The 25,499-nt window shown below is 51.6% G+C and overlaps 1 protein-coding gene and 1 long non-coding RNA gene across 4 annotated transcripts in view; both read left to right on the forward strand.

The window, feature by feature from the left end:
• Slc9a1 (solute carrier family 9 member A1) overlaps window positions 1-25,499 on the forward strand; it is a 56,343-nt gene that overhangs the window by 24,158 nt on the left and 6,686 nt on the right. The window contains exons 2-4 of the mRNA XM_055611115.1: window positions 19,447-19,907; window positions 23,437-23,687; window positions 24,568-24,785. Of these exons, the coding sequence (XP_055467090.1) occupies window positions 19,447-19,907; window positions 23,437-23,687; window positions 24,568-24,785 (930 nt within the window). The remainder of the gene's footprint in view (window positions 1-19,446; window positions 19,908-23,436; window positions 23,688-24,567; window positions 24,786-25,499) is intronic.
• Window positions 9,224-12,223, forward strand: LOC129679732 (uncharacterized). Of its 3 annotated transcripts, none has more exons than XR_008720579.1 (5): window positions 9,224-9,352; window positions 10,149-10,373; window positions 10,477-10,653; window positions 10,738-10,871; window positions 11,979-12,223. It is a non-coding gene; the product is annotated as an uncharacterized LOC129679732 (long non-coding RNA). The 3 variants fall into 3 exon arrangements; XR_008720578.1 differs by having other exon boundaries at window positions 10,149-10,356; XR_008720580.1 differs by having other exon boundaries at window positions 10,268-10,356.

The following is a 25,499-nucleotide window of genomic DNA, read 5'->3' on the forward strand; positions in this document are numbered from 1 at the left end:
CTGCATGAACACCTGAATGCCAGAAAAGGGTGGTGTCAGATCCCAGAGTAGATAGTTGTGAACCATGGTGTGGCTGCTGGGATTTGAACTCAGGACCTCCAGAAGAGCAGACAGTGTTACAGTGTTCGTAGCCGCTGAGCCTTCTCCCCAGCCCTAACCACACTTTTTTCCTAATTTGTCCCTCTCCCCCGTGCCTGCCTCCTCTGTCTGGCTCCCTCCCCGCACTCGTGCCCCTGTTTTCAGGTGGCACGCACTCCAGTACCTGCTCTCTGTCCTCTTACCACCTCCTCTCCCACGCTCCCCTTTCCAGTTTCTTGACTTCACGCGCACACTTCCAGGGTGCAGCTCTCTCTTGGAGAGAGTCTCAGGTGGGCTCTTAACCTGCACTGGGCTTTCTGCCCCACCTGGCAGGGCTGGTTTGTTTGCTCCCCGTGGAACCCGAGGTTTGGCTGTGTTGTCCTGTGCCTGTGGTTTCCGGCTTGAATGCCCTGAGCTTTGGTGTTCTCCTTGTTAGAGTGGAAGCTGTACCCACCTCAGACAAATGCCTTGAGGTTTAAGTGTGCTGACGTGCATGAGTTAAACACAAATAAAATGGAAGCGGTGTGATGTGCTGTTTTCTATATAGAAGTAGAGACAGAAGCGATGTCCAAAAGTTAATCAGCCCCATCCTGTGACACTGGAAGAAACCAAAGTCCCCAGCAAGTGAAGGAGCCATAACAGCCAATGATTTCTGATGCCTATGTGGCTACTTTCTGGACAAAGAGACCCCCTAAGAGGGCCGGAGTGACTAATCTCCACAGCTTTCCCCTCAAGCTCCAAGAGAACAGAGAAGCAGGCACCTACACACCTGTGACTGTGACTCAGGCTGATATCAAGAACCGGAGGCAGACCCGACTGGCGTGCCAGGGGCCTTTTCCCAGGAAGGGTTTAGCATGATAAGGTTTACACAGTACCAGTCCAGGTAGGCCCTACTCTCCTAAGTGTTTAGCTACCGCATTCAGTACCAGACACATGGCTTGGAAATGGCTTTTTGTGCCCTGGCTCCTGTCCTCTTGTGGCCACAGCTCATTATAAAAGGCTTTGGTGATGGTAATCAAAGCACCAGGCTGGGCCTTTCTGGGAGTGCCCTGTTGGCTCAGGGCGGGCCTGGGGAGAGCCCCAGTCTATGCTTCCAGGGTGAGGTTTTGAAGTGCTGGTGGCAGTGAATGGTCACGAGAAACAGTCCTTCACCGTAGGGGCTCAGAAGCTCATGGTCTAGCCTCAGCTTACCCGGCTCCCTGTTAGGTTCTGGCTCATCTCCGGTGCTCCTCTCCTCACCCTATGAGGTAGAGAGAGATATCCTCAGTTTGTAAATGAGGACTCCAAGATTCAGAGGGGGTAGCAGACTGCCTTAGAGTAGTGAAACTGGACGACTTTGAATCATGGGAAGTCAGAGAGTGTCGGGGAGAAAGCCATTCAAAGTTGCCCCTCCCTCCATTATATGACTGAGCTTGGGTGGCCTTGAGCCTCTGTGAGCCACAGTTTCCTTCATCTGTGGTAGAAATGTGATGAAGCCTAGGTCAGCGGGTGGTTGAGAAGACGCAAACATTCAATGAGTGCTAGCTAGCATTGCCATCAGCGTCTCCATCTCTTGAGGAAACTGGGACTGGGCTGATTACAACTGTCAGTTCCCCCCACAAGTTCCAGGCTCTATGTCCTGCCCCACGATGGCTGCTTCTCCAGTCTGGATGACATAAGCATCTTGTTTGCTGTGCCTCAGGGAGGCATAAGTACCCTTCCTCTGCAGACCGGTCATCTGCAGTCCATACAGTTACTGCAGCGCCAGCAGGAGCCACTACTGGCGGAGGCTCCCTTATCTCCTTCCTGTGTGCGCTTATATGGGGTTGGCCGGATGGTAAGCAAGTAGGCAGGCAGGCAGCTCTTATCCTCTTACCTTTGGGCCTTCATGCTTGGCTCAGCTGAAGGGGTCCTAGCCTCCAGCCTGTCACTCATTCCAGAAGACCAGAGCACCAGCAGGAAACAGTTCCCAGACCTGGCATGATGGCGAAGCTTGGCCTCTGTGATCAGCAGTCCTGGGATCCAGTTTTAGTTTGGTTGCTTCCCGCCTGTATCATTTGAGCAAATTCTTAAGCCTGCTGGTGGGTACACTGGAAAGTGGAAATCGTGACTGCCTCATGGCCCTGCTGAGGTGAAATGAGAAAGCCTGAGACTGGTAGTTCTGCCTTTTTGGGGGCAGCCTATGGCTAAAGGGTACACTGTCATGTCCCCCTCCCCCACAAGTCCATGCACGCAGGAGTTAAGCAGAGCTCTATTCCTCTTTGTCAGGGTGGCAGGTAGCTCTGCCTCTCCCTTCCCGGGGTTTGTTGCTATTGCTGTGGGTCTTAGGGGGGCAGAGGTTGCTATTGCTGTGGGTCTTAGAGGGGGCAGAGGTTTAGAGTGGGTAAGCAACGGTCAGTCTGAGATCACACAGCAGAGTGAGAAGCTGGCAGCGAACTACAGCTCTTGCTTCCCACACTTCCTGTTTGTTTCCCAGCAGGACAGACAACCAGAGCCCAGCTTTTCAGGCAACATGGCTGGAGACTGGCTCTTGAGTCAAAAAGACCAGGCAGAACGACCGGGATGAAACCCTTCAGCCTAAGGCCAGGAGTGGTGCTACACATCTTAGCAGAGGCTAGTGGATCTCTGTGAGTTAGAGGACAGCCTGGTCAACGTAATTAGTTCCAGGACAGCCAGGGCTATATAATAGAGAAACCTTATCTCAAAAGACAAAATAAAGCAAACCTCCTCTTGTTTCTTTGCCGCTGAGTTTCCTCAGCGGCAGAGTGGTATGTCAGAAGGCCCAGGAAAGGCTGGTTACAGCAAAGCAGAAGTGGTCTGTGGGGTTGGCATTCTGTTCTACATGAGGACCAGTTTGGAGGTAGACCGTTCTTTTTATCTACTTAACCAGAGGTTAGGGTGGCTGCCTATTCTCATTTTCTGTAGCTTTTTGTGCTTCTCTCCCCCAAAGGAGGTATCAGGTCCTGGATCCTCCTGGCTTTGGGACCAAGGCCTATGGGCTGCAGTTTCTTCATTTCTCAGCAGTGTCCTCTGTAATGTAGACTTTTCTAGGCATGCTCAGTTCTCCTATCTGTTCAGTCTAGTTACTGCCTCCAGAGGCCTGAGTGACAAAGTGTCCCAGAGTCAGGGGAGAAGGGACAAGGAAAGGTCTTCTAAGCATGCCTCCCACCATGTCTACCACCATTCTGGAGCTCATTGTGGCGAGGTTTTCAGAACATGGCCCTCATGTGGTCCCTGCCTTCACCGGCTTACAGGGACTGTGCTACCCAAGGCTCAGGCATCCTACTGTCTGTCTAGGAGAGTAGGCCCTTTACAAAGCCTAGCACATCTACAACTCTTGTGACCTGTATATAGACCCCGTTCCTGAAGGTAGTTTTGTGACTTTACAGGTTACAAGGAACAGGCTCCTTGGGGTCTCCAGAGTTGTTTTTTTTTTGCTTCCTATAGCCTCCCTACATGCCCTCTGTGGCTCTTGCAGGCAGGCTTAGCATGAGAAACTGCCAGGGACTTGTGTGCTGACGCTGTGCAGCCTGAGTGGGGCCCGGGTCTCCTGGCCTCAGCAACTTCTCTGGTGGCTGCGTCCTGATGCTGGTGGGCTATTTTAGGGCTAGAGGTGGGGTGTGCAGAGATGGGATAGTGCCCTTAGCTGACTATTTTCAGCCCTTCTGCTGCTTAGACAGCCCTTCCAGATAGAAATGGTTGTGAGTTCCATGTCCCAAATGAAAAACTGAGTTAGAGGTTAAGTACGTGGCATGAAGCTGTGGCTAGTCAGTGGCAGGGGAACACCCTCTTAACCATGGAGCCTCTCTGATATGTCACTGAATTTGGGTTGAGAGTCTGAGCTGTCTCACTACTTGTCCTCCTGATTTCTTCCTTCTCAGCATTTTCAGCAGCCCCAGGCCCCAGAACACTGGCTGCCCCTTGGGTAGTCTGCTTTATTGACCCTTCAGTCCTTGCCTCCCTAGAGGCTGGCCATGGAGCTGGCCTGAGTTTTCAGAGGTGCCAGGCAATAGATGACCTGCTTCAGCAGGAGGCCCAACCCTCTGCTTTTACACCTATGCTGTTCTTCTGCTGACCCCAAGTCAGGGCTAGTGACAGTCATACCAAGCTGCAGAGGAGGTCAAACTGTACGGGGCAGACATCCCTTTCCCCTGCGTTTCAAGGCTCTTGGCATCCCTGTTGTTTTGAATGCTGATTTCCAGCCCTCATCTGCATGAAGGCAGAACATTTGTCAGTGTGCCATTCATGTTCTTTCTCCCAGCTGCCCTGAGCCACAGACAGTGCCTCTACCAGCAGGAGAGGAAGAACAGAGGCTTAGAAAGGCAAGGGCGTGATCAGAGAGCCCAGTGTGTAGGTAACCTAGGAATTGCAACCCAGGTTTCTTGATCACCAGTGTGGGCCTGGCTCTGGCTCTCTGAATTCTCCCTCTGAATGTAGCTTTCTACATTTAAGGTATTTGGATGTAGGAGGATGACATCTCCCTACTCTGCTGGTATTATGCAGCGTCCATTGCTGGTCTCCCTGGAGCCTAGACTTCATGACTGTGTGGCCAGGAAACTCTCCCAGATTCCAAGGTGCTGAGCCTGGTTAGCTAGAGCCCTGCAGCCTGTCCTGCTTCAGTGGGTTGATTGAGACCGTGCTCTCAAAAGAAATGTATGATGCTATACATGCAGCCCAGGTGAGCACTGGCCTGGGAGTCAGCACTCCTGGTGTGACCCTTGCTTGTACTGCCACCCATGTTATTTTGGGCGTTTTTGTGGACCCTCTGAAGTTGTCTGTCTTCACCTGCTATCCACTGCCTAGGCTTCTTGTGAGAACCAGAGAAAAGGTACTTGATACTCATCTAACTGGCAGACTCCCTCTCTAGCTTTTGCTGTCATTTGTTCCCAATAGAAATATTCTACCTGTATCAGCGCTCCACTCCCTCGTCAGGTTCCTCTCTAGATCTCACTGGTAAGGCCAGTTCAGCCAGGACAGTCTAGCAGTCTAGACCTTAAGTGATCATATAGGCTCAGCAACTAAGCTTGATCCTCATCATCATGTGTCAGGCTCTGGGCTTGGTGCTGGAGAGTCAAAGGTAAAAGGACGTGGTCCGTACTTGCTTGGAGTAAGGAACTTGCTTGTGGCTGATTGGTGTGGAAACAAATCAGCATTCTATTCAACATGATCAGACTCTCTCGTCTAGGGCTGTGTGTCTGTCTCTGTAGGGCTTCCCAGAGACAAGGTGACCCGCCCTGACAATGCATTCATATCTTTGGTGTCATGTGATCTTGAGAATCACTCGGAACAGTGATAAAGCAAGAGGTGATCTTTCACAGTCATCAGTCCTAGACAACTACGTGCCAAGCACTAGTCTAGATGCCAGGGACATGACAGTGAGGGTAGACAAGAACCTCCCTTCATGCAGCTCACATTCTGAGCAGGGGACGTGCTGGTAAGCAGACACGCTCTCAGGACATGGAAGCTACCCCAGACACGGCGAAAGCATAAGACTGGAGAGGACCTTCCAGAGGAAAGGAGAGAAAATGCTATCCACTCATGCAAATAAGTGCAAAGGCTCTAGGGTGGAATCAGGGTAAAACAAGACAACCAGGAGAACAGGGCCAATGAGAGCAGGGATTTAATGTGGGCCAAACGGTCTAGAGGGTTTTTCTCTCCCTTCCTTCCCTTCCTTCCTTCCTTCCTTCTTTTTTTTTTTTTTTTATTTTAAAAAAATTTTTTTTGACAGGTTTCTCTATGTAGCCTCGGTTGTATTTGAACTCTGTAGACCAGATTGGCCTAGGACTCAGGGATCTGCCTGCCTCTGCCTTCTGAGTGCTGTGATTAAAAGGGTGTGCCGCCACCACCCAGCATTGCTCTCTCCCTTTCAAAAGTTTGTCATTCTTTTGTGGTTTGGTTTGGTTTGGTTTGGTTTGGTTTGGTTTGGTTTGGTTTGGTTTGGTTTGTTGAGACTGGGTCTTACTGTGTAGTTCTAGCTGGCCTGGAAATAACTGTGTACACCAGGCTAGCCTCAACTCAGAGATCAGTCTACCTCCTGACTGCTGGGATTAAAGGTGTTCATCACCCTGACCGCCTTGCCTTTTAAAGGTGGTTCCCTCTTGGCTGGCATAGGAAGAGCAGAAACTACAGTGGGCAAAGGAGACTGACAGGGGCTGTGCAGTGTTCCCAGCAAGCCATCATAGTGGTTAGTTGTTAGCAGAAGTAGTCACAGGTCCCAAAGGAAGAGGCAGAAGCCTCTATGTCGGGATATGGGGTGTGCAAAGCACAGAGGAGTCAGAGCAGCTCTAGGGGAAACACAGAAAGGGGAGGGGCCTCTTGTCAGAGCTCGCGGCTCCTGCCTCCTTGTCGCTGTACACATCCACCTGTGCGCCTGAGCACGCACCTCCAGAGACTCCACTGCAGCTGCCTCCTCCATCATGCTCACTGATGCCGCCTCTGCCACTGCTGCCTCCTCCTCCTGTCTTCTTCCTTTTCCTTCTTCTCTCCTCCTCACCTCCTTAGAGTACCAGAGATTAAACCCATGGTCCTGCATAAACTAGTAAAATGTTTACCTCCAAGCTATGTCCTCAGGCCATTTTCTATTTTTTATTTTGCTAGTGTCTCCATAGGTTGTCCAGGGTAGCCTTGAATTTGCTGTTCTGTAGCCGTGCAGGCTACACCACCCGGCTCTCACCAATCTTTATGGCTCTCTGAGAGGTCAGGTTGTGAGGTGGCTAACACCCCTTCTCTATCACAGGTAATACACAGCACTTAACAGTCCCTGTAAGCAAACTGAGCTGGGAGGGACACAGGGCCCATTGCCTCCCAGGGGCCACTGTTCTCTCTCCCTGAGCAACCGCTTGCCCTCCTCTGTGGCAGCTGAGAATGGGACATTGTGACTCACTTTCTGCAGGATTTTCCTGGGAATCGTAGGTTCTCTTTGTGCTGCTTTCTTCTTGCCTCTCCTGCGTCACCTTGCCACACATTGTGCTTAATACATGCTAAGCAGTGTATTGAACTCATTGTGATGCTTCTGAATTGCACAGGCCTTGGGCTGAGAGGGTTACTCAGGACAACAGGTATTTGGTGTGATCAATTTCAGCTCTGTCTTGTGTCTGCATTTTGCAGACTGTATCTTAGCCCACCAGAAAGAAAGGACAATCTAGCATTCTCATGGCTCTAAAATTTCTAGCAACAAGCACTGAAAGTTTTTGAAACTTGAGAGCATTGTTTCTCCATAGCCCCTGCCACACCTCAGATAGGAGGCAAAGTGCATGTGGAACAGCTGCAGGTCCTTAGAGCAGCCTGAGACAGGCTAGGCCAGCGATGGAATGCTGCGGGAGCAAGAGCCCCCCGCACCAGGCCTCCAGGGATGAAAGGACGAGACAGCGACTGGACACTGGGTCACCTCCAGGTTTCTTGTAAGCTCCAGCATTCTGTTTTCACCTCCTTCTCACCCCAAGGTTGAAAGCTAGGGAGCCAAGAAGAGCCTCCCCTGCCAGGAATGTCATTTAGATTTTTCCAGTGCCAGTGGTGCCATGGGGTGAAGGCACATTGAAACCAGACACCGAGGCTGTCTGGCGATACTGCCGACCACACAGGCAAGGCCTGCTCGGGGCTCTAGGTAGAGGTTATCAGGGCACAAGAGACTGCCCTTTAATGTCACTGTGGGGATTGCTCTGTTATTCTGGCTGACGCACGGCCGTGCAGGAAGGTGTCTCCACAGGTTGGGGTATGAAAGGAGGACCAGGATCCTCTAGCATCAGTTCCCTGCTCTGTAGCCTTGGCTGTGTTCTTGGGGCAAGGATGTGGGAAAACTGTAGTCTTCCCCTTATGTATCGTGTGTTCCAGGATCTTGCTTTGTATCCTGGGCTTAGTTGCAACTTACTGTTGAGCCTCAGATTCATGCTTCTAAGTAGATTAAGGCACACACCATCACACCTGCTCCCCTTATGAGCTTTAAAAAAAATTAAAAATTACGCTGAAATTGTTTTTTTCCGTGGGGGCATGGGTGCCATGCTGCATGTGTAGAGGTCAAAGGTCAGCTTTGGGGAGTCGGTTCTCACCCCCCACTTTGTAGGAACCAGGGATAGACAGAGTTTGGGTAGTTGGGGCTCACAACAAGTGACTCAGCCTGCCGAGCCACGTTGGCAGCCAGCCATTCTGGGCCTCTAAATGAGGATAATAGCCGCACCAGTGCTTTAGCGCCGTCGAGACAACTGAGTGATGCTTTGCCGTAAAGTGCCTAGTGTCTGCTCCAGAGGAATAGTTAACCGTCTGGGCATAGTTTTATTTAAAATTTTTTATTGGTAGTTTTATTTATGTGTGTGGGCATGTGTCCATGAGTGCAATACCTAAGAAGGCCAAAAGACGGTGTGGGGTTGCCCTGGAGCTGGGGCTAAAGGGGTTGTAAGCCCCCTAATGTGGGTGCTAGAAGCTCAGTTTGGGGGGGTGTCCTCTGATAGAGCAGCAAGTGGGTTTTTGTTATTGTTTTGTTTTGTTTTTCCATGCCAGGGTCTCACTATGTAGCTCTCTGCCGAGAACTCACTCTGTAGACTAGGATGACCTCGAACTAACAGAGATCCACCTTTCTCTGCTTCTCGAGTGGTGGGGTCGAAGGTGTAGACCTCTTTGCCTGGCCGTTTTCTCTAAAGTATTTTATGTGTATATGAGTGTGTGTGTGAATGTACATATGTACAGCATGTGCACGCAGCTGCCAGAAAAGGGTCTTGGATTCTTGGACTCAGCAAAGACAACTGCCTTTTAAGAGCACTTACATTGTTAAATTAACATGGACCTGCTTAAGATCACCAAAGCAAGTCGGGCGATGTGGTGCACGCCTTTAATCCCAGCACTCAGGGAGGCAGAGGTAGGCAGATCTCTGAGTTTGAGGCCAGCCTGGTCTACAAAGAGTCCAGGACAGCCAGGGCTACACAGAGAAACCCAGTCTTGAAAAACCAAAAGCACACAAAACAAAACATCCCATGTCCATTTTGAGAAAATGGAAAGAAGTCAGTGTGTATCACATGGCCCCTTACCAGCCCTGAGACTCAGCATGAGAGCCTACTGACCTGTCACACACACGGCCCCTGCTCCCCACACCCCCCTTTCCTGCCAATCCTGTGGCTGCCAGTTCTGTCTGTCGTCAACACACACTGTTTACTGCTGTCCTGGTCCTGTCCTTCCCTCTGTGCGGTGTGAGTCATCATGTACCTCACTGCAGGGGAATTCATTGTGCTTTATGGAGAACTCTGGTGACTGCAGGCTCCAGGACACCAGAAAGGCTTCTGCTTGGGCACGGAAGGAGGGCTATAAGGTAGAGTTGAGGTCACTGAAAAGGTTCTTTGAACCACAGGGTGAATTAAGGCTGATGGCAGTAGAACTTGGCTGAACCTCATGTAGATGGGGTGAGGCCTGAAGTTTGGGGGCCTTGTCCCAGTTTGGGGAGACCCTCTAAGGCCTGCAGAATCGGCTTGTGTGCCTCAGGCCTATGTGCCAGTGTCCTTTTCACTGTGCAGCCTTAGTTCCAGGCTGGCTACAAGCCTTAGGAACCTCAGAAGGCCTCAAACGTCACTGCTCTCTACTCATGTGTCCACTCTCTCCTCCCCTTTGCCAGGGGATCAACCCTGTCTTCCCTAGTGTCATCTTTTTCAGGGTTGAGGCTGTGCTAGGATGCCTGGCCAGTGAGCACTAATGTAGAACACCTAGCATCTCAGTTTGGAGGGGCAGCAGACTTAGTCTGGAGTGTGCGAAGAGGGCTTCCTAGAGGAGGTGATGCCTGCCTGGGTTTTGGGAGGTAGGTAGAAGTTCAAGGTGAAGAAAGGTTCCTCACTATATATGTAGAAGCAGGACTGGGAAACTTCTGGCAACTGGAAAGAGGGATTGGTGGAGGTAGAAGAGTAAAGTCAAGAGAAAAACAAGCTCACTTTAATCTCATTACTTCGGAGGCCAAAGCACACAGAGAGGATTGCTGTGAGTTTGAGGCCAGCCTGGGTTACATAGCTAACCCTGTCTTTAAAACAAATGAATTTAAAAAACAAAACAAAACAGAAAGCTCCTACAAACCACAAGGAAATGTACATACAGTCCTTGGACACAGTTTTCTGCTTTAGAACAGCCTTTCCCACCTGGCCTCCCAGAGATGACTGGCTTCACCGCTGTGGCTTCCTCTGAGGTTGCTTGCCCTCTCCTACATGCAGTGGCCCATCTGTTCTTATCCGTCTTTTACCAGCCTCCTCTGCCACATCACAGTATGAAGGTGCTTCTGTGTCCATTCCACTGAGTCTCAAGTGATGATACACAGAACCAGGCCCATCCGTGGTGAGCACCATGAGTGGGTAAGCCTGGAAGACATTAGGGCCCATCAGAGGGCAGAGCCATGCCTGGCTCCGCCTCCTTTCTCCTGGCCCAGACAGCCCAGTATCACTATTGTATTTCCAGGTAGATTTTGAGCTGTTACCTTCTGTAGACTTGACGTCCCTATGGATGTGTCATCCCTTCCACCACAACCTAGAGAGACTGTCCAGTGGATTGAAACAAGAGCCAGCTGCTTTATGGAAATCCTGGAGGCAGGCACAGAGCCTGGCTTTTCTGGGCACAGGGATGGTTCCTGCCCAGGTACCGGGAGCAGATTTATTTCTGAGTGTTTATGCAGGGGAGACATATTGCAGACTTGAATTCTTGTTCTGTTGATCCTGCCAGGCTTAGATTTCATGAAGCTCAAGAAACTGGAGTTAGGAGTTGGGAGACCTGGATTCTAATTATGGCAGCCCTTCCCACTTACATAGCTGTGGTGAAGTCACTTTACCCCACAGACCCTTTTCTTTGTCCATCAGGTAAGGATCAGGGTGTAATCTAAAGTGAGATGTGGGAAGACCGAAGCACATCACATCAGATACTGTGTCACTAAATGTTCTCTCTTTTCTGTGCTGGAAAATGTATTGAAAAAACGACTTGTGGTCATGTGAAGCCCAGCAGAGTAAAGAGCAACACCAGATTGTTTGTTTGTTTCACAGCCCCGTGGTGCTAGAGATGAAACTCAGGGCTTTGTACATGCTAGACAAGCACTCTAACACTGAGCCCCACAGCCCTTGGTTTACTTTGGTTTTGTTGTTTGTTTGTCAGTTTTTTAAGACAGGGTTTCTCTGTGTAGTCCTGGCTGTCCTGGAGCTCACTCTGTAGACCAGGCTGGCCTTGAACTCACAGATTGGCCCGTCTCCGCCTCTTGAGTGCTGGGATCACAGATGTGCGCCACCACCACCACCCTGCTTAGTTTACAATTTTTTTTTTTTTTTTTGGAAACCAGCTTTTACTGAGTTATTGTTGTGGAGGGGAGGCGTCTAACTAAACTGTCGCATTGACATGGCCACTCTGCAGGTGCTGTCGTTGTCCCAGTTAGTGAGAGGAAATGCACTTTGAACACAGGCACCAGGCCCTGTGCTGAGTGGTTTAGCTGTGCCAGCACATCCATCTTCACAGCCACTCATGCTTGCATGTTAGCGAAGCTTGCTAAAGTCAGCAGACCTCATTTTTCTTTTCTTTTCTTGGTTTTGGTTTTTTTTTTTTTTGTTTGTTTGTTTCATTTGAGACAGGGTTTCTCTACATAGTCCTTGTCCTGGAGTTCACTTAGTAGACCAGGCTGGCCTCAAACTCACAGAGATCCACCTGCCTCTGCCTCTCCAGTGCTGGGATTGAAGACATTCGCTACCTTCCCTACTCTTTCCTTGTGTGACCCACACCTTCATTGAGGCCTGGTAACCACCAAACCGGAAGTGTGCCCTTCTCCACCAGAAAGGCCAAGCCTCGTTAGTTTGGGGGGTTGGGGAAGATGTAGCCCAGAATCCTGTGTAGGGTCAGTCCAGCCAGGGTGTGTGTGAGGGTGTTGGGGGCGGGGGTTGAGGGAAAAGGAGATTTTCTCTAAAATAAGTGTGCTTCTCTTTTAGCTGCCGGCGCCAGACCAGGTGGCAGCGAGGGCCCGGCCTGACTTGGACTGTGGTGGGTGGAGTGGCAGCGCTCAGTGCGGCTGCGCAAGCCCTAGCAGTGACCCAGGAGGCTCTACAGCGACTGCTTGGTGGGCCCTTGAGTCCGGGGGTCCAGCAATGCATTTTTCGGGGAGAAGGAGCCTTTTCTTTCCCCAGTGCTACAACTCAGAATAAACAGCCAGTCTCAGGCGTCCTTTGGTGAAGTAGATGGTGCTTGAAGCTTTATTTCATGTGAAACAGGGAGTTACAAACTTTGGGCAGTGGAGAGAGGTTTTAGGGATGAATGTGTCTCATTGGCTGGGACTCAGGGCACTGGCATTGCTCTGTTTGCCTAAGGAAAGATGACAGGTAACAAGCTCATGTGACTGACCACCTGCTACCTGGGGGTTGTGTCTTGTGCTTCTGAGGCAGGCATAGAAGCAGGGGAGAGCGTTGTCCCACACCTTTCTTTCTCAGGGTGGGATTCTAAATCTCAAGTTGGAGATTTCCAGGGTTTGAATATGCTCTATCTTGGCAGTGCTGTGCCGCTTCCTCCGGAGGCCTGCCACGAGCCCCACATGTTCTTTTTCTTTATTTTTTCTGTATTTGTGTGGGCGTGTATGTATGTGTGCGTGTGTTCCTATGCCCACAGAGGCCAGAAAAGGGCATCAAATCCTCAGGAAGTGGAGTTACAGGAGGTTGTGACTCAGCCAACACAGGTGCTGGGAACAGAACTCAGGTCTTCTGCAGGAGCAGTATACTCTCTTAACCGTTGTGTCATCTTGCTACCTTCTCCACATGCTAGGCCTACACTTTGCCCCTGAGAGCCTTTATGTTTTATTTTTCATTCTCAGGCGGGCTCTCATTTAGTTGCTGGGGAGGTCCTAGGATTTGCTGTGTAGCCCAGACAGTCCTTGAACTTGGTTGGCATCCTTCTGCCTCAGCCTCTAGAGTAGCTACATTACAGGCCTATCTGACCACGCCCAGTTTGGAAGCTATTTGTAGGACACAGATCCTGTTCTTTAGGCTTTGTTGTTGTTGCTGAGCCTCCAAAGTCCAGCTCAGTAGCCCTACTGAGGGAACACCACTTACCCTTTCCTCTTTAACACTGTTTTGTCTCAAAAGCTCAGATTGTCTCTTCTGCTGTCCTCTTTCCTGTGCATCACATCTGACAAGTCGGTCATATGTTAATCACAAAGAGTTAACGCTTGTTCTGTGCTGGAAGCCGGGGACTTGGATGGCCCTGAGAGGGTCTCATCCTCGGGAGCTTTCAGCCCAGCAGTGGGCACAAGCACACAGTGGATCATGATGATGTGTTTATATTGTGCTCGTCTGAAGGAAGTCTTACTTTATTTAAGTTAATTTATTGTTACGTGTGTGTATGATGTGGGGCCACATGAATGGACACACATGCAGCTGTGCCTATGTAGGGGTCAGAAGACAACTTTGTTTAATCAGTTCTCTCCTCCCACTTTTACCTGGGTCACCAGAAATTAAACACAGGTCACCAGGCTTGTACCACAAGTACTTACCCACTAAGCCATCTTGTGGTCCCCTCATTGAAAACTCTCACTTGGTGCTTCCCCTCCTCTTCTTGAGATTAATTAACCCCCTCTTTGCTCAGGTAGGTCTCAAATTTATGATCCTCCTGCCTCAGTATCTCAAGTAGTTAGGATTATAGGAATGCACTGCCATACCTCGATCATCGCCTGGCATTCTTCATCTCCAGCGTCTCTCCTGCTCCATCTGCTGCTACCCGCTGCCATGCTAGAGGGCAGGAGTCGTAAAGTAACTTGGCAAGGCCACCTGCTACCCAGCGGCTGTACCCTGATTGGGGCCCGGTTTGCTGGCTGTAGGAGCGTAGTGTGGGTAGCCGGTACTACACACTCTTGTCCCCTGTAGGTCTGTCTGGGAACCAGCTGTGGCAGTGGCTGGAATCTCAGCTACTTTTGCGCTGTGGGTCCACAGCTGAGGTGATAGTGAGAAAACCACGTCTGCTTAACTCACCTGTCACCCCAAGAACCGGCAGCAAAGATCCTTCTGGTCTGAGAGAAGACAGGAACTGTGCAAGGACTTCCCTGGGGAAGAAGGGCTTATGGAAAAAAATGGCTGCCTCTGGTCTTCAGAGAACTGCTTTGAGCCTCTTTAGTCCTGGGTGTGTCCTCTGGGAAACCAGCTAGGAATGAAACTAGAGATAATGGTATGAATGACTAAGAACAGACTCCAGGGCCTGATTGTGTATCCCAGTTATTGGCTGTGTGAATTTGAGCCAGGTGCTTAGCCTTTCTATATCTCAGTTTTCTTGTCTGTAAAACTGGGTCCTTTCACAGCCATGGTGAGGGGCAAATGAGGTCACAGGGTGAGTGCACACTGCTGTGACTGTAGAGTCACTGGAGCTTCCCTGTGAGTTATTGCCTCTCATCGCCATGGTTGAGACTGGTTGCTGCTGCAGTTGAAGAGAGAGTTAAAGAAATGGAATCACTATGCAATAAAGAAGGGATTCCCTTGGGCCCTGGCTGAACTGCAGCCCGGAGCAGCCCTCAGGCCTGGAAGTAGGGTGGCAGAGCCCCCAGCCTGCCACCTGGTCCCTGGCCACCTAACACTGGTGGGCCTCAGAGGCTCCTCTTCCCAGCATTCCCCTCTAACTTCCCAGGCCAGGGAGGCCTGTGGCAAGTGGAATCAGGAACATGGTCATCCTTGCAAACATGGGGCAGCCTTGCCTGCCCCGCTGTGCACCCAAGCAGATGGGGACAGCCCGAAAAACGTTACTAAAATGTTCTCATGGTAAAGGGCAGAGCAGCTGCAGAGAACCACGAGAATCCCAGTCAATCCAGAATCTGGTGACATTTCTGTCAGCATGCATTTGTGGCCCAGGAAGGCCAGCCTGGAGCTGTAGTCAGGGGTTTGTGTAAGGCTGGGGATGTGTAACCCTACACTCTCCTGCCTCACACCTCTGGGAAGACATGCCTGGAGGGACGCTATGGGCCCGAGGGGTCACTGGCCTCACAGTGCACAGCTTTTGTGGCGCTGACTCTGTGGCCGTTAACAGGCCGTTGCCCTCTCTGACCGACCACGTGATGGAGAATTAACTGCTGTGCACTCTAGCTCCTTGTCTCTAGATCCGGTTCCAACTGTATCTGCCCTACCTGAATTCCATCATAGCCAAGTCACCACTGCCACAGTTTGAGCCCTTGGAGGAGCCTACTTCTTGGGATCTTACCTCATTGCTGGCCTTTTTCACCACACCAGATACCCCATCTATTGTTCCTGACCCTTTGATTAAGGTGTCAGCCAGTTTCCTGTGCTTTGGGACTCTTGGTACGGGGGCAGGAGGTGGTGGTGGCAGTTGGAACCAAGGCCTTGGGAGAGGGACAAGGAAGGCCAGATCTCTTTCAGGCACACTCCTTTCCCTGAGGAGTCTCTTCCTCCTGACAGACTGTCCCTCCCTCAAGCACTTTTCAGTAATGTGCCATCCACTGCAGGCAAGAAGCCAAGAGTGAACAGCTCCAGCCCTTCCCTGAAGCCTGGGCTCAACCATGCACTCAGCCTAGAGGCCCCTCAGGCCTAGAGCCCCCTGAAGAATACTAGGAGGCAAGGACAACAGAAGATGCAGGGGAAGATTGGCGGGAAGGGTGCCAGGGACATGACGGCAACCCTGAGAGCTCTTAAATGGAAGGAAGTATACTGTCCGATGGTCAAGAGACCCCAGGCCCAGGCCTGAGTGGCCTGCTAGAGCACGTCGTGCCTCTCGGAGCTCCAGCTTGTCATCTGTCCTGCAGGAACACCAGCTGTTCGCCTGCTGTGGACTCCCATCCCCCTGAGCTTCTCATAAAAGTCCCCAGGGCCCAGCAGAGCAGGCTCAGGAAAATGTTGACACTGCAGCTAATGGCCGAGAGCTCCTGTGCCACAGCAGGTTCCTTCTTTGCAGAGCCCAGAGCCTGTCCTCCGCAGCATAGGAACACCAGACTGTCAGGCCTGAGCAAGGTGGCATGTGCTTTTGGCGCAGTGCCAGGCAGTTGGACATCTTCCGGAGCAGCAGACCGCCCTTGTGTCACTGCCCCTAGCTTGTTTCACACGCACCCTCTCCAGGAAGGAGCTATGGCCAGCTCATGTCTGCATACCAGCTCGATGTCTGGCATTTCATGGACCAGGAGAGCGGTTTCTAAGTTGTACTTTCTCCTAAGGCAGACTGACTCTAGAGCAGGACCCCAGACACTCAGGGAAGGGCAGCTGGCAGGAGCTGGGTTCCCTTTGGGTGGTCCTTTTTAAACATTTCTTTATTTGTGTGTTCACGTGTGTGCACAGCCTGGCTGTGGGGTTCAGAGGACAACCTGGAAGAGGTGGTTCTCCCCATTGTGTAGCACCCAAGGATCAAACTCAGATATCAGGCCGGACACAAGCACCTTACCCACCGAGCCACTTCTTCAGTCCCTAGAGCTGCATTCTTGACCTTGGGAAGCTGCTTTCTGGCCCATTTTAAGAACTATTACTCACTGGTTGTGGTGGTGCATGCCTGTAATCCCAGCACTCACGAGTTCAAGACCAGCTCGCTCTACAGAGTGAGTTCCAGGATAGCCGGGGCTACACAGAGAAACCCTGCCTCGAAAAGCAAAAAACAAACAACAAAAAGCTATATTCCCTTAAACTTAGCTAGTCCACTTTCCTATGACTAAGTGCCCTTTTAAACTTTTAAACTCAGCTTTAGAGGGATTTGTGTGTGTGTGTTTACACGGTATGAGTGTGCATGTGAGTTTACATTGTGTGTGGGTATACGTGTGAGTGTATGTCTTTACATTGTATGTGGGTGTGTTTATGTGTTTACACTGTGTGTGGGCATGGGTGTGTGACTGTATGTGTTTATGTTGTATGTGGGTGTGAGTGTGTGTGTGTTTACATTGTGTGTGAATGTGTAGGCCAGAGGTTAAAGTCAGGTGCCTCCTTCTATAACTCTTACACATTGAGGCAGGGTCTCTCACTTGAGCCCAGAGCCGGCTGACTCAACTAGCCCAGCTAGAGCTTGCTCTAGATAACCCTTACCTCTCCTTATCAGTGCTGGGGTTATGGGCACTCTGCCATGCCCACCCAGAGCGTGTGGAGGTGCTGGGAATCTGAACTCCAGTCCTCTCGCTGGAGCGGCAGAACTTCTACCCAGCAGGCTGACCTCCTCGTCTTGGAGGTTTTAATCTGAGACGGAATGATCCTCGTGCTTTGGGCCACAATGTGAGTCTTACATCCTGACCCAAGGAGCAAAGAGAGCAAGAGAGAACTTTGGGGACCCTTCTTCCTCCCCTTCAAGGACATGCTCCCAGGGACCTAAAAACCTCTCCTAGCTCCCACCTCTTAAAGGCTTTGTCACCCACCTAGTGTTATTAACCCTTTAAAACTTGGGGTATTGAGACTCATTCAAGATCCACAGTGTAGCAGGCCCAGTGGTCTCCCTTTCAGAGCACTGCAGATCTCTGGGTAAGGTGCTGTGGCCCTGTCTCCACTCTGTAGCTGGTTGCCTGACCTCTGTGGGTGCCAAGGAAAAAAGATGATGACCATAGCTTTAAGGTTGTAAGAGAAGGAGGCACAAGAGAGGAACTCCTGTCTTGCCCTAGGCAGACAGGATGGTCAGGGAAGACTTCCTGGAAGAGGAGGCAGAGGCACAGTTGGTGGCCCATCTGCTGGGAAAAGAGAATGGCTCACTGTGGACAGTTGCAAATAATTTGAATATTAGGACGTGGGGAGGAGAATGAGACAAGAGATGTACCTGGCAGCTGAGCTCTGGGTGTCCCTGGCAGACTCTAGAGCCTCGATCGCATTTCAGTGCACAGGAGACTGGAACTCAGGAGCATGTGCACGGTGCCTTTAGAGTTCCTTCCTGCCCTAAGACAGAGACATGTTTTTCCCTAATGTGTTTTCAGTATCTCCAGAAGCTTGGCATTGAATGGGGACTGTGGTGGTGCCAGCATTGCCTGGGTCAGGACCTGAGTGTACAGGGGCTTTGCCATCAGGAGAAATGCCCATCCTTCCCAGGGTCTGGCAGATAATTTAGGCAGAGATCTGGCTAGGCAGTTCCTTCGGGGTCGCAGAGCGTGGCCCATCAATGGGTATTTTCAAGTCAGCAGGTGTGTGTCGAGCCTCTATGGTAGCCTCAGGCCTGGGCATGTCCTATGGGGTTTGCCAGCTCAGAGCTTGCTTGGTAGTGAAGAGGAGGGTGCGTCATTCTTGAGCAAAGGGCCCACTACCTCTTGACCAAGTTGGCTTTGGGGAGTGAGCACCCAGTATACATCTGGGTACCCAGGTCTCTGCCCACTTCCCTACTCCAAAACCAAAGAACCCATTCTATAAGCAAACCTGCCATCTCCAGAAGCCTGCATCTGGAAGCAGCATGAGCCTCACCAGAGAATGGCCAGCACCACTTGGGGAAATGGTTGGCGGACATCACCGTGCCTTGGTGTGGAGGAAGCTAGGAGAACTAAACTTTCAGAACTGTGGAGTTTCCTGGGAACTGGGTTCCCTCCTCGTTCTCCTACTGATTTGCTCTGACTCTGTGCATGCCCCTTCACCTTTCCAGCCTCCATAGCCCTGGCTGTAGAGTGGACGGGCCTGGGCCACAGGCCTGTGGTAGAGATTTTGTTTCACTTGCTGACTGATGGCTTTTGACCTCTTGGAATCTTGTCTGGAGCAGCTACCTCCTGTCTGGAAAAGTGTGCCTCGGTTGTGTACAGCGCCTCCTGCCTGCAAGTCTGGGATTGGCAGTCACTGCATGTGCTCTGCAGGTTTGCAGACCCAGGCGACCTCCCCACGTTTCTCCTGGCACTGATGCTCCTGGATTCGCCTGGGTCTCCACTTTAACACTATCCATTGTCAGCCTGCGGCTTCCACACCCCTAGGGCATGGAGCCCGTCTTCCCCTAGACAGGATTGTTAGATTGTTCGTCTCTGTGTGGATGTAAGTCAGCTCCCCAAGAGTGCCTGAAGAGATGCCATGGTTCAGGGTAGCGTGATGCCTTAAGTACTTTGCACCTTGGTCATGAACGGCATGTAGAGCTGCTGTCCCAGCAGTTTATGACAGTAACCGAGGCAGTTGGAGAAGGTCCTGTGAAAAACATCAGGCCCAGAGTGGCTCGTAGGTAAAGGTGCTTGCTACTAAGTCTGACCCGAGTTCAGTCCCCAGAATTCAAATGGTTGAAGGAAAAAACCAACTTCCACAGCTGTCCTCTGACAGACACACAAATGTAAACTTTTAAATAATTTATTTTATACCATAGCCCTGTGAAGCTGGTGTTATCCCTTCCGTTTTACAGGAGAGGAACCTGAGGCTCACAGTTAACAGAGCGGCCTTCTGAGACCAAGCCTGTACACCTCTCGCCAGCTGCTCTCCTGGTCCCCAGTCCCGTCCCCAACCTCTGTTCTTCTGGCTCCCCTGAAAAGCCCACGGCCTCCCGTTCTCTCGCCCTTCACAGGTTTCCATGTGATCCCCACCATCTCCAGCATCGTCCCGGAGAGCTGCCTGCTGATCGTGGTGGGGCTGCTGGTGGGGGGCCTGATCAAGGGCGTTGGCGAGACACCCCCATTCCTGCAGTCAGACGTCTTCTTCCTCTTCCTGCTGCCACCCATCATCCTGGACGCAGGCTACTTCCTGCCACTGCGGCAGTTCACAGAGAACCTGGGCACCATCCTGATCTTCGCTGTGGTGGGCACGCTGTGGAACGCTTTCTTCCTGGGTGGCCTCCTGTATGCCGTGTGCCTGGTGGGCGGTGAGCAGATCAACAACATTGGGCTGCTGGACACCCTGCTCTTCGGCAGCATCATCTCTGCCGTGGACCCAGTGGCCGTGCTGGCCGTCTTCGAGGAGATCCACATCAACGAACTTCTACACATCCTGGTCTTCGGGGAGTCCCTGCTCAATGACGCCGTCACTGTGGTGAGCGGTCACATGGGGCACAGGCAGTGCCTTACCCTTCCACCAATGATCATAGAGTCAGCCAGTGTCCCTCCATGCTTGCTGTGTATCAGGCGTTGCTCTGAGCACTGCAACATGGATTTTCTGTTTGATCTTCAGGACAACCTGGGGAGAGATGTACTAGCCCCCTCTTCCTAGAAAGAACCCACAGAAGTTGAACAGCTTACTAGAATGTGGGGAGTGAGATTGAGGCAGGGAACCTGGTCCAGGCTATTGCCCTCCAGGGCCTGAGCACCTGGCCTTAGGTCATTTGCTTCTTGGCCAGCTTGCATTTGATGCTGTCTTCCCCAGTTACTGAGCTTCTTCATAGCCCATTTAATCTCTAAGGAGCCTTTTACTCTTGTGTTGGCTGTTTAAGAATTTGGTATATGTAGGATTTTTGGCAAAGGAAACAAAAAGAAGTCTGTTCCCCAAACCTGTACAATGTGGCAGTGAAATTAGTATGTCCGGGTAGACTACTTTTTTTTGTTATTGTTGGTTTTGTTGTTTGTTTTTATTTTTATTTTTTTTCGAGACCGGTTTCTTTGTGTAGCCCTAGCTGTCCTAGACTTGCTTTGTAGACCCAGCTGGCCTCGAACTCAGAGATTCGCCTGCCTCCACCTCCCAAGTGCTGGGATTAAAGTGTATGCCTGGCTGACTTTTTTTTGAATGTGACTTTAAGCAAGAGATTCTTTCTCTTGTAGGCCTCTCCTTTGACAGGTTTCAAACGACAGAGTAGTGGTGCTGTCTGTCAAAGGCCAGGTGAGGACCTGTGCCTGGCAGAACCATGTGTGCACATGCCTTTCAGCCAGTTTCCTCAGGAAGTAGGTGTGTGCACGGACACTCATGTCCCCTCCAAAACTGGGCTCCTTAGAGAGGGTCTGCACACACAGGGAACACAGGAGACAGTGGTGCCTGCCCCGTCCTGCTGGAACCACAGTCTGTCCTCTCCAGCCCCCTGGACGGACACCTCCAGTAGAAACAGACAACTGCTCATTGCCTCAGCCTCCTCTCCCACCTGTGCCCCTCGCCACTCCTCACCCAGCCCAACAGAATCTAACCTGACCGTTCAGCTCTCCATCTTGCTCTCTTCTATTAGCAGCCCCTGCTAGGGTTACATAAGTGCCTCAGCTCACCTGTGCTGCAGGACACACAGACACCAGCCGCTCGTTTTCCTGGGGTTCCTACAGGACTTGGGCTTGTTGTGTGCACCTGAAGTGTGGTACCTAATGGAACCCTCCCCAGCTGAGGCTCAGTATGTGTTCAGGGGACACTGGAGACCGTGGTTGTGCCTGCCTCCAGTTGGTAACTCAGATCGGGGTGTGCGGATCTCGGCCGTCTCCTGATAGTGGTGACGGGTGGTCTCACGGCTGGCGTTCAGGTGCTGCCAGTCTGCATGCATCTCACCTTATCTGGTTCCCACAGTGACTGTGGCTTTGTTAGGGGTTTCGTTGCTGTAGTAAAACACCACGACCAAAAGCAACCTGAGGCGGAAAAAGGTTTATTTCTTTTCTTTTTAAGATTTATTTATTTATTATTTATACAGCATTGTGCCTGCGCACCAGAAGAGGGCACCAGATCTCACTATAGAGTGTCATGAGCCACCGTGTGGTTGCTGGGAATTGAACTCAGGACCTTTGGAAGAACAACCAGTGCTCTTAACCTCTGAGCCGTCTCGCCGGCCCAAAAGGGTTTATTTCAACTTACAGTCACGTCATGCCCCATCACTGAGTGAAGTCAGGGCAGGACCTCAAGGCAGGAACCTGGAGGTAGGAAATGAAGCAGAAATGGTGGAGGAGTGCTGCTTATTGGCTTGCTCAGCCTGCTTTGTTGTACAACCCAGGCCCACCTGTCCAGAGTCGCCGGGTCCTCTTTCATCAGCCTCTTAAGCAAGAAGATGCCCCGTAGCATTGGCGACAGGCCGTTTGAAGGAGGCATTTTCTCAGCTGAGGGTCTTCTTCCCAGATAACTGTAGCTATGTAAAAATGACCAAACAAACAACTAGACAGTAACACTCTTACCTGAAATGGAGGCTCCTGTAGCTGAAGAGTGATGCTGCCGGGGTCATATGGACCCCCCACACACAGGGCCTACACCGACACACTCAGGCCTACACCGCATTACTTCTCTCTTTCACTTGTCCCACCACTGACAATAACTGCAGGCTAGAGAGGAGGACCTGGCCGTGGTAGTGTTCCAGGGACCCATGTGGCAGACCATGAGCAAGGAGTGAAGTTAGCCCAGGGCAGAGCATACTGCTGCTGGGGCCTGTCCTGTCTCCCAAATGGCTGTGATCCACCAGGCAGTACGGGGGCCCAGCCAGGGCCTAGCATCTACTCTTTCTTCCAGGCCCAAGTTGAGCCTTCTCTTTCTCTCTCTCTCTCTCTCTCTCTCTCTCCTCTCTCCCCCTCTCTCTCTTTCCCTCTCTCCTTTCTTTCTCTTTTTTCTCTCTTTCTTTCTCTCTTTTTTTTTCTCTCTCTCTCTTTTTGTTATTGAGACAGGGTTCTCTGTGTAGCCTTGGCTCTCCTGAAACTAGCTCTGTAAACCAGGCTGGCCTTGAACTTAGAGATCTGCCTGCCTCTGCCTCTGCCTCTGCCTCCAGAGTGCTGATATTAAAGGAGTGCTTGCCCACTGCCCAGCAAGTTGGGCCTTTTCTTGAACTTGGTACACGTGTGCACGCCCCAGATTGTGCGGCTTTGCCTGGGCTGCCTGGTGTGCCAGGTCTCCTGTCACCCTCTCCTGTCTGCTTCTCCTTCCCTCACGGCCTGGAAGCTCCCCAGCAGCTTCCTGGCAGGGCTGGTAGGGCTAGACTTGATGCCAGTCCCTCAGAACAACACCCAAAGACTGAGGAAACAAGTTCTGGGCCTAGTCCTGCCCCTCAGCTGGCCCCTCTGGTGTGTTACTAAGTCTGAGCCTCCTTCTAGCAAAGGGATATTAGTTTGCATACTAAAGAAGAACATGATGGCCGTATGCAAACAGTTTCCCATTCCAGGGTTGGGATGCCTAGAGGGTCTCCAGCCCCACAGCACCGAGCTTGGCTGATCATTGCAACTACCCAGACAGCTTGTTTAAATCTTTTTCAGTCCCACTTGGTGGATCCCAGGTCACATGTTACCTGGACTCAGGAGTCTTCAGAGGGTAACAGGTCCTGTCCTGTATTGCCGCCTGAATAGCCCTGCTTTGTGCCAAAGGAGAGACACTCCTTTGTCCCCACCTTATGGAAAGCTGAAGCACAGGAAGCCTAATGTGGACCAAGTGTACAAAGGATTGCAGCATGGCCGCCCAGCTCTAAGAGTTTATGTTCACTACCGGCAGGGTGCGCTGCAGGCCTCCAGTGTCCCCTCTAGCAAGCTCCCTAGCCCCAAGGCCGTGTTCTACACAGTTACTCTGCTGTCATGAGGTCTGTGTTCATGGCTATTAGAGAGGGTTGAGATAAGCATGGGCCCATCCCAGGGAAGTCATGAGGCCAGGGCCTGGCCCTCCTGCCCACCAGCCTGCATGCCTTCTCCAGGTCCTCTATCACCTCTTTGAGGAGTTTGCCAGCTATGAATCTGTGGGCATCTCGGACATCTTCCTCGGCTTCCTGAGCTTCTTCGTAGTGGCCCTCGGTGGGGTGTTTGTGGGCGTGGTCTACGGGGTCATCGCGGCCTTCACCTCAAGGTTTACCTCCCACATCCGGGTCATCGAGCCACTCTTCGTCTTCCTCTACAGCTACATGGCTTACCTGTCAGCTGAGCTCTTCCACCTGTCAGGAATCATGGCGTGAGTCTGGGCATGGCAGGTGCCGGGCGTGGTAGGGTGGCTACCTAGTTTGGACTCCCCAGATCTCTGTGGTCACCAAGGGGCTCCCCAGCACCTGAGCTCTGGGCTCCAGGCCTGCATACCACTGCAGGTCGTTAGAGGCCTCCAGTAGGAAACCGCTTCCATTAGACTCTGGGATCCGGGAATCTGAAGATTGGAGGCAATTGAGACAAAAGCAACCTGAGGCCAGCCTCAGGCACAGGAAGCAGAATATGGTACTGCTGTAGGAAGCCCTGGCCTTGAAGTTTTAGGTCTCAGTCCTTTTTCTTAAAGGGAGTCCCAAGGTGGAAGCTGACACAGGCGCTCCAGAAAGGGCTTACCAGGCATCTTTCCAACCCTGAGTCATAGAGGCCCCAAGGTCTCTGTTCAGTGTGAAGTGGGCCATGAAAAGAGTCAGTGAGATGCAAGGAGAGCAGATGCACGGAGGCATCTAAACTGGGGGACTCTGGGCAGTAGAGAAGGAGCCTGCAAAGCTCCCTAGAGGGACCCTGTGTATTGGAAGCAGCATATTTGGAAGGAATAAACTCAAGAGACCAGAGTGTGTCCCTGGCTGTCACTGGGCAGACTCAGTGTGGCCTGGAGAAGAGCAAAGGTTAGAGTTGAACAGACTTAGTTTGTTGCATTGCCACCACCTCAGTAGGACAATTGGGGTAACTTTATTTTCCAAAACTCCTGCCTTTTGTCTGCAAAATCCAAGAGCCTACTGGCCCTGCGTACTTGGTGTGAGGATCAAGGTAAAACAGTGGGTGTTTGGTGCTTACAAGTTGCCCAGCAGGCAGGTGCTGTCAGCCTGTAAACAGTGCATTACAACTTAGCCCTGAACCCTGTTCTCCTCCCCAAGACTCATCGCCTCAGGAGTGGTGATGCGCCCCTATGTGGAGGCCAACATCTCCCACAAGTCACACACCACCATCAAGTACTTCCTAAAGATGTGGAGCAGCGTCAGTGAGACCCTCATCTTCATCTTCCTTGGCGTCTCCACAGTGGCTGGCTCCCACCAGTGGAACTGGACCTTTGTCATCAGCACCCTGCTCTTCTGCCTCATCGCCCGGGTACTGGGTAAGGGCCAGACCAAGGGAGGGCTGTGTGTATGTGTGAGGCATACATATGTGTGACTGTACAGAGGAGCCAGGCTTTGGAGTAGGTATGTGCAATACAGTGTAAGGCTAGGTTGTGGGGTGTGTGTGTTGATGTTTCTAAGAGCTGGACTGCGAGATGTTTGTGGTACTGTTTGTGTATGTGTGGTGATGTGTAGAAGAGCCGGGCTGTCATGTGTGTGACACTCAGTACTGCCTGGACTGTGTTGTGGAGTACACCATGTGGAAGAGAAAGGCTGTGAGTGCCCAGTACAGTGTCCTGAGGGCCGCGCTGCGGAGTGTCTGTAGCATGGAGTGTGGAGGGGCTAGTGAGGTGTGTTTAGTGCAGGGTGCCCCTGCTGAATGGCTCCTGGGTGCTCTCGTTTCTTCTCTGCAATGCTGACATTGTTTGAGACCACTGAGGGGAGAGAAGCCCCATGCTCATAGTGCGTGTGGAGACACTCTGGACGATGTCACAGTGAGACATGGTGAAGGGCCTTAAGACCCTCCCAAAGCCTAGAGGCTTTCTCAGACCCTCAAAACCCAGCCTGTGGCCCTGAGCCAAGCACTCTGTTGTCATGGCACATATGCCCAAAGCTGCCAGGCCAGTGCCACCTGTGAGATTCGCTAGGTCTGTGAGCCCCATCCCACACGACTGACTGTCCTCACCTCAGTGGCCAGGACACCGCTTCTATGA

Source organism: Psammomys obesus, unplaced genomic scaffold (genome assembly GCF_907164565.1).
Source record: "Psammomys obesus unplaced genomic scaffold, mPsaObe1.curated_primary_1811, whole genome shotgun sequence".
Lineage (NCBI taxonomy): Eukaryota > Metazoa > Chordata > Mammalia > Rodentia > Muridae > Psammomys > Psammomys obesus.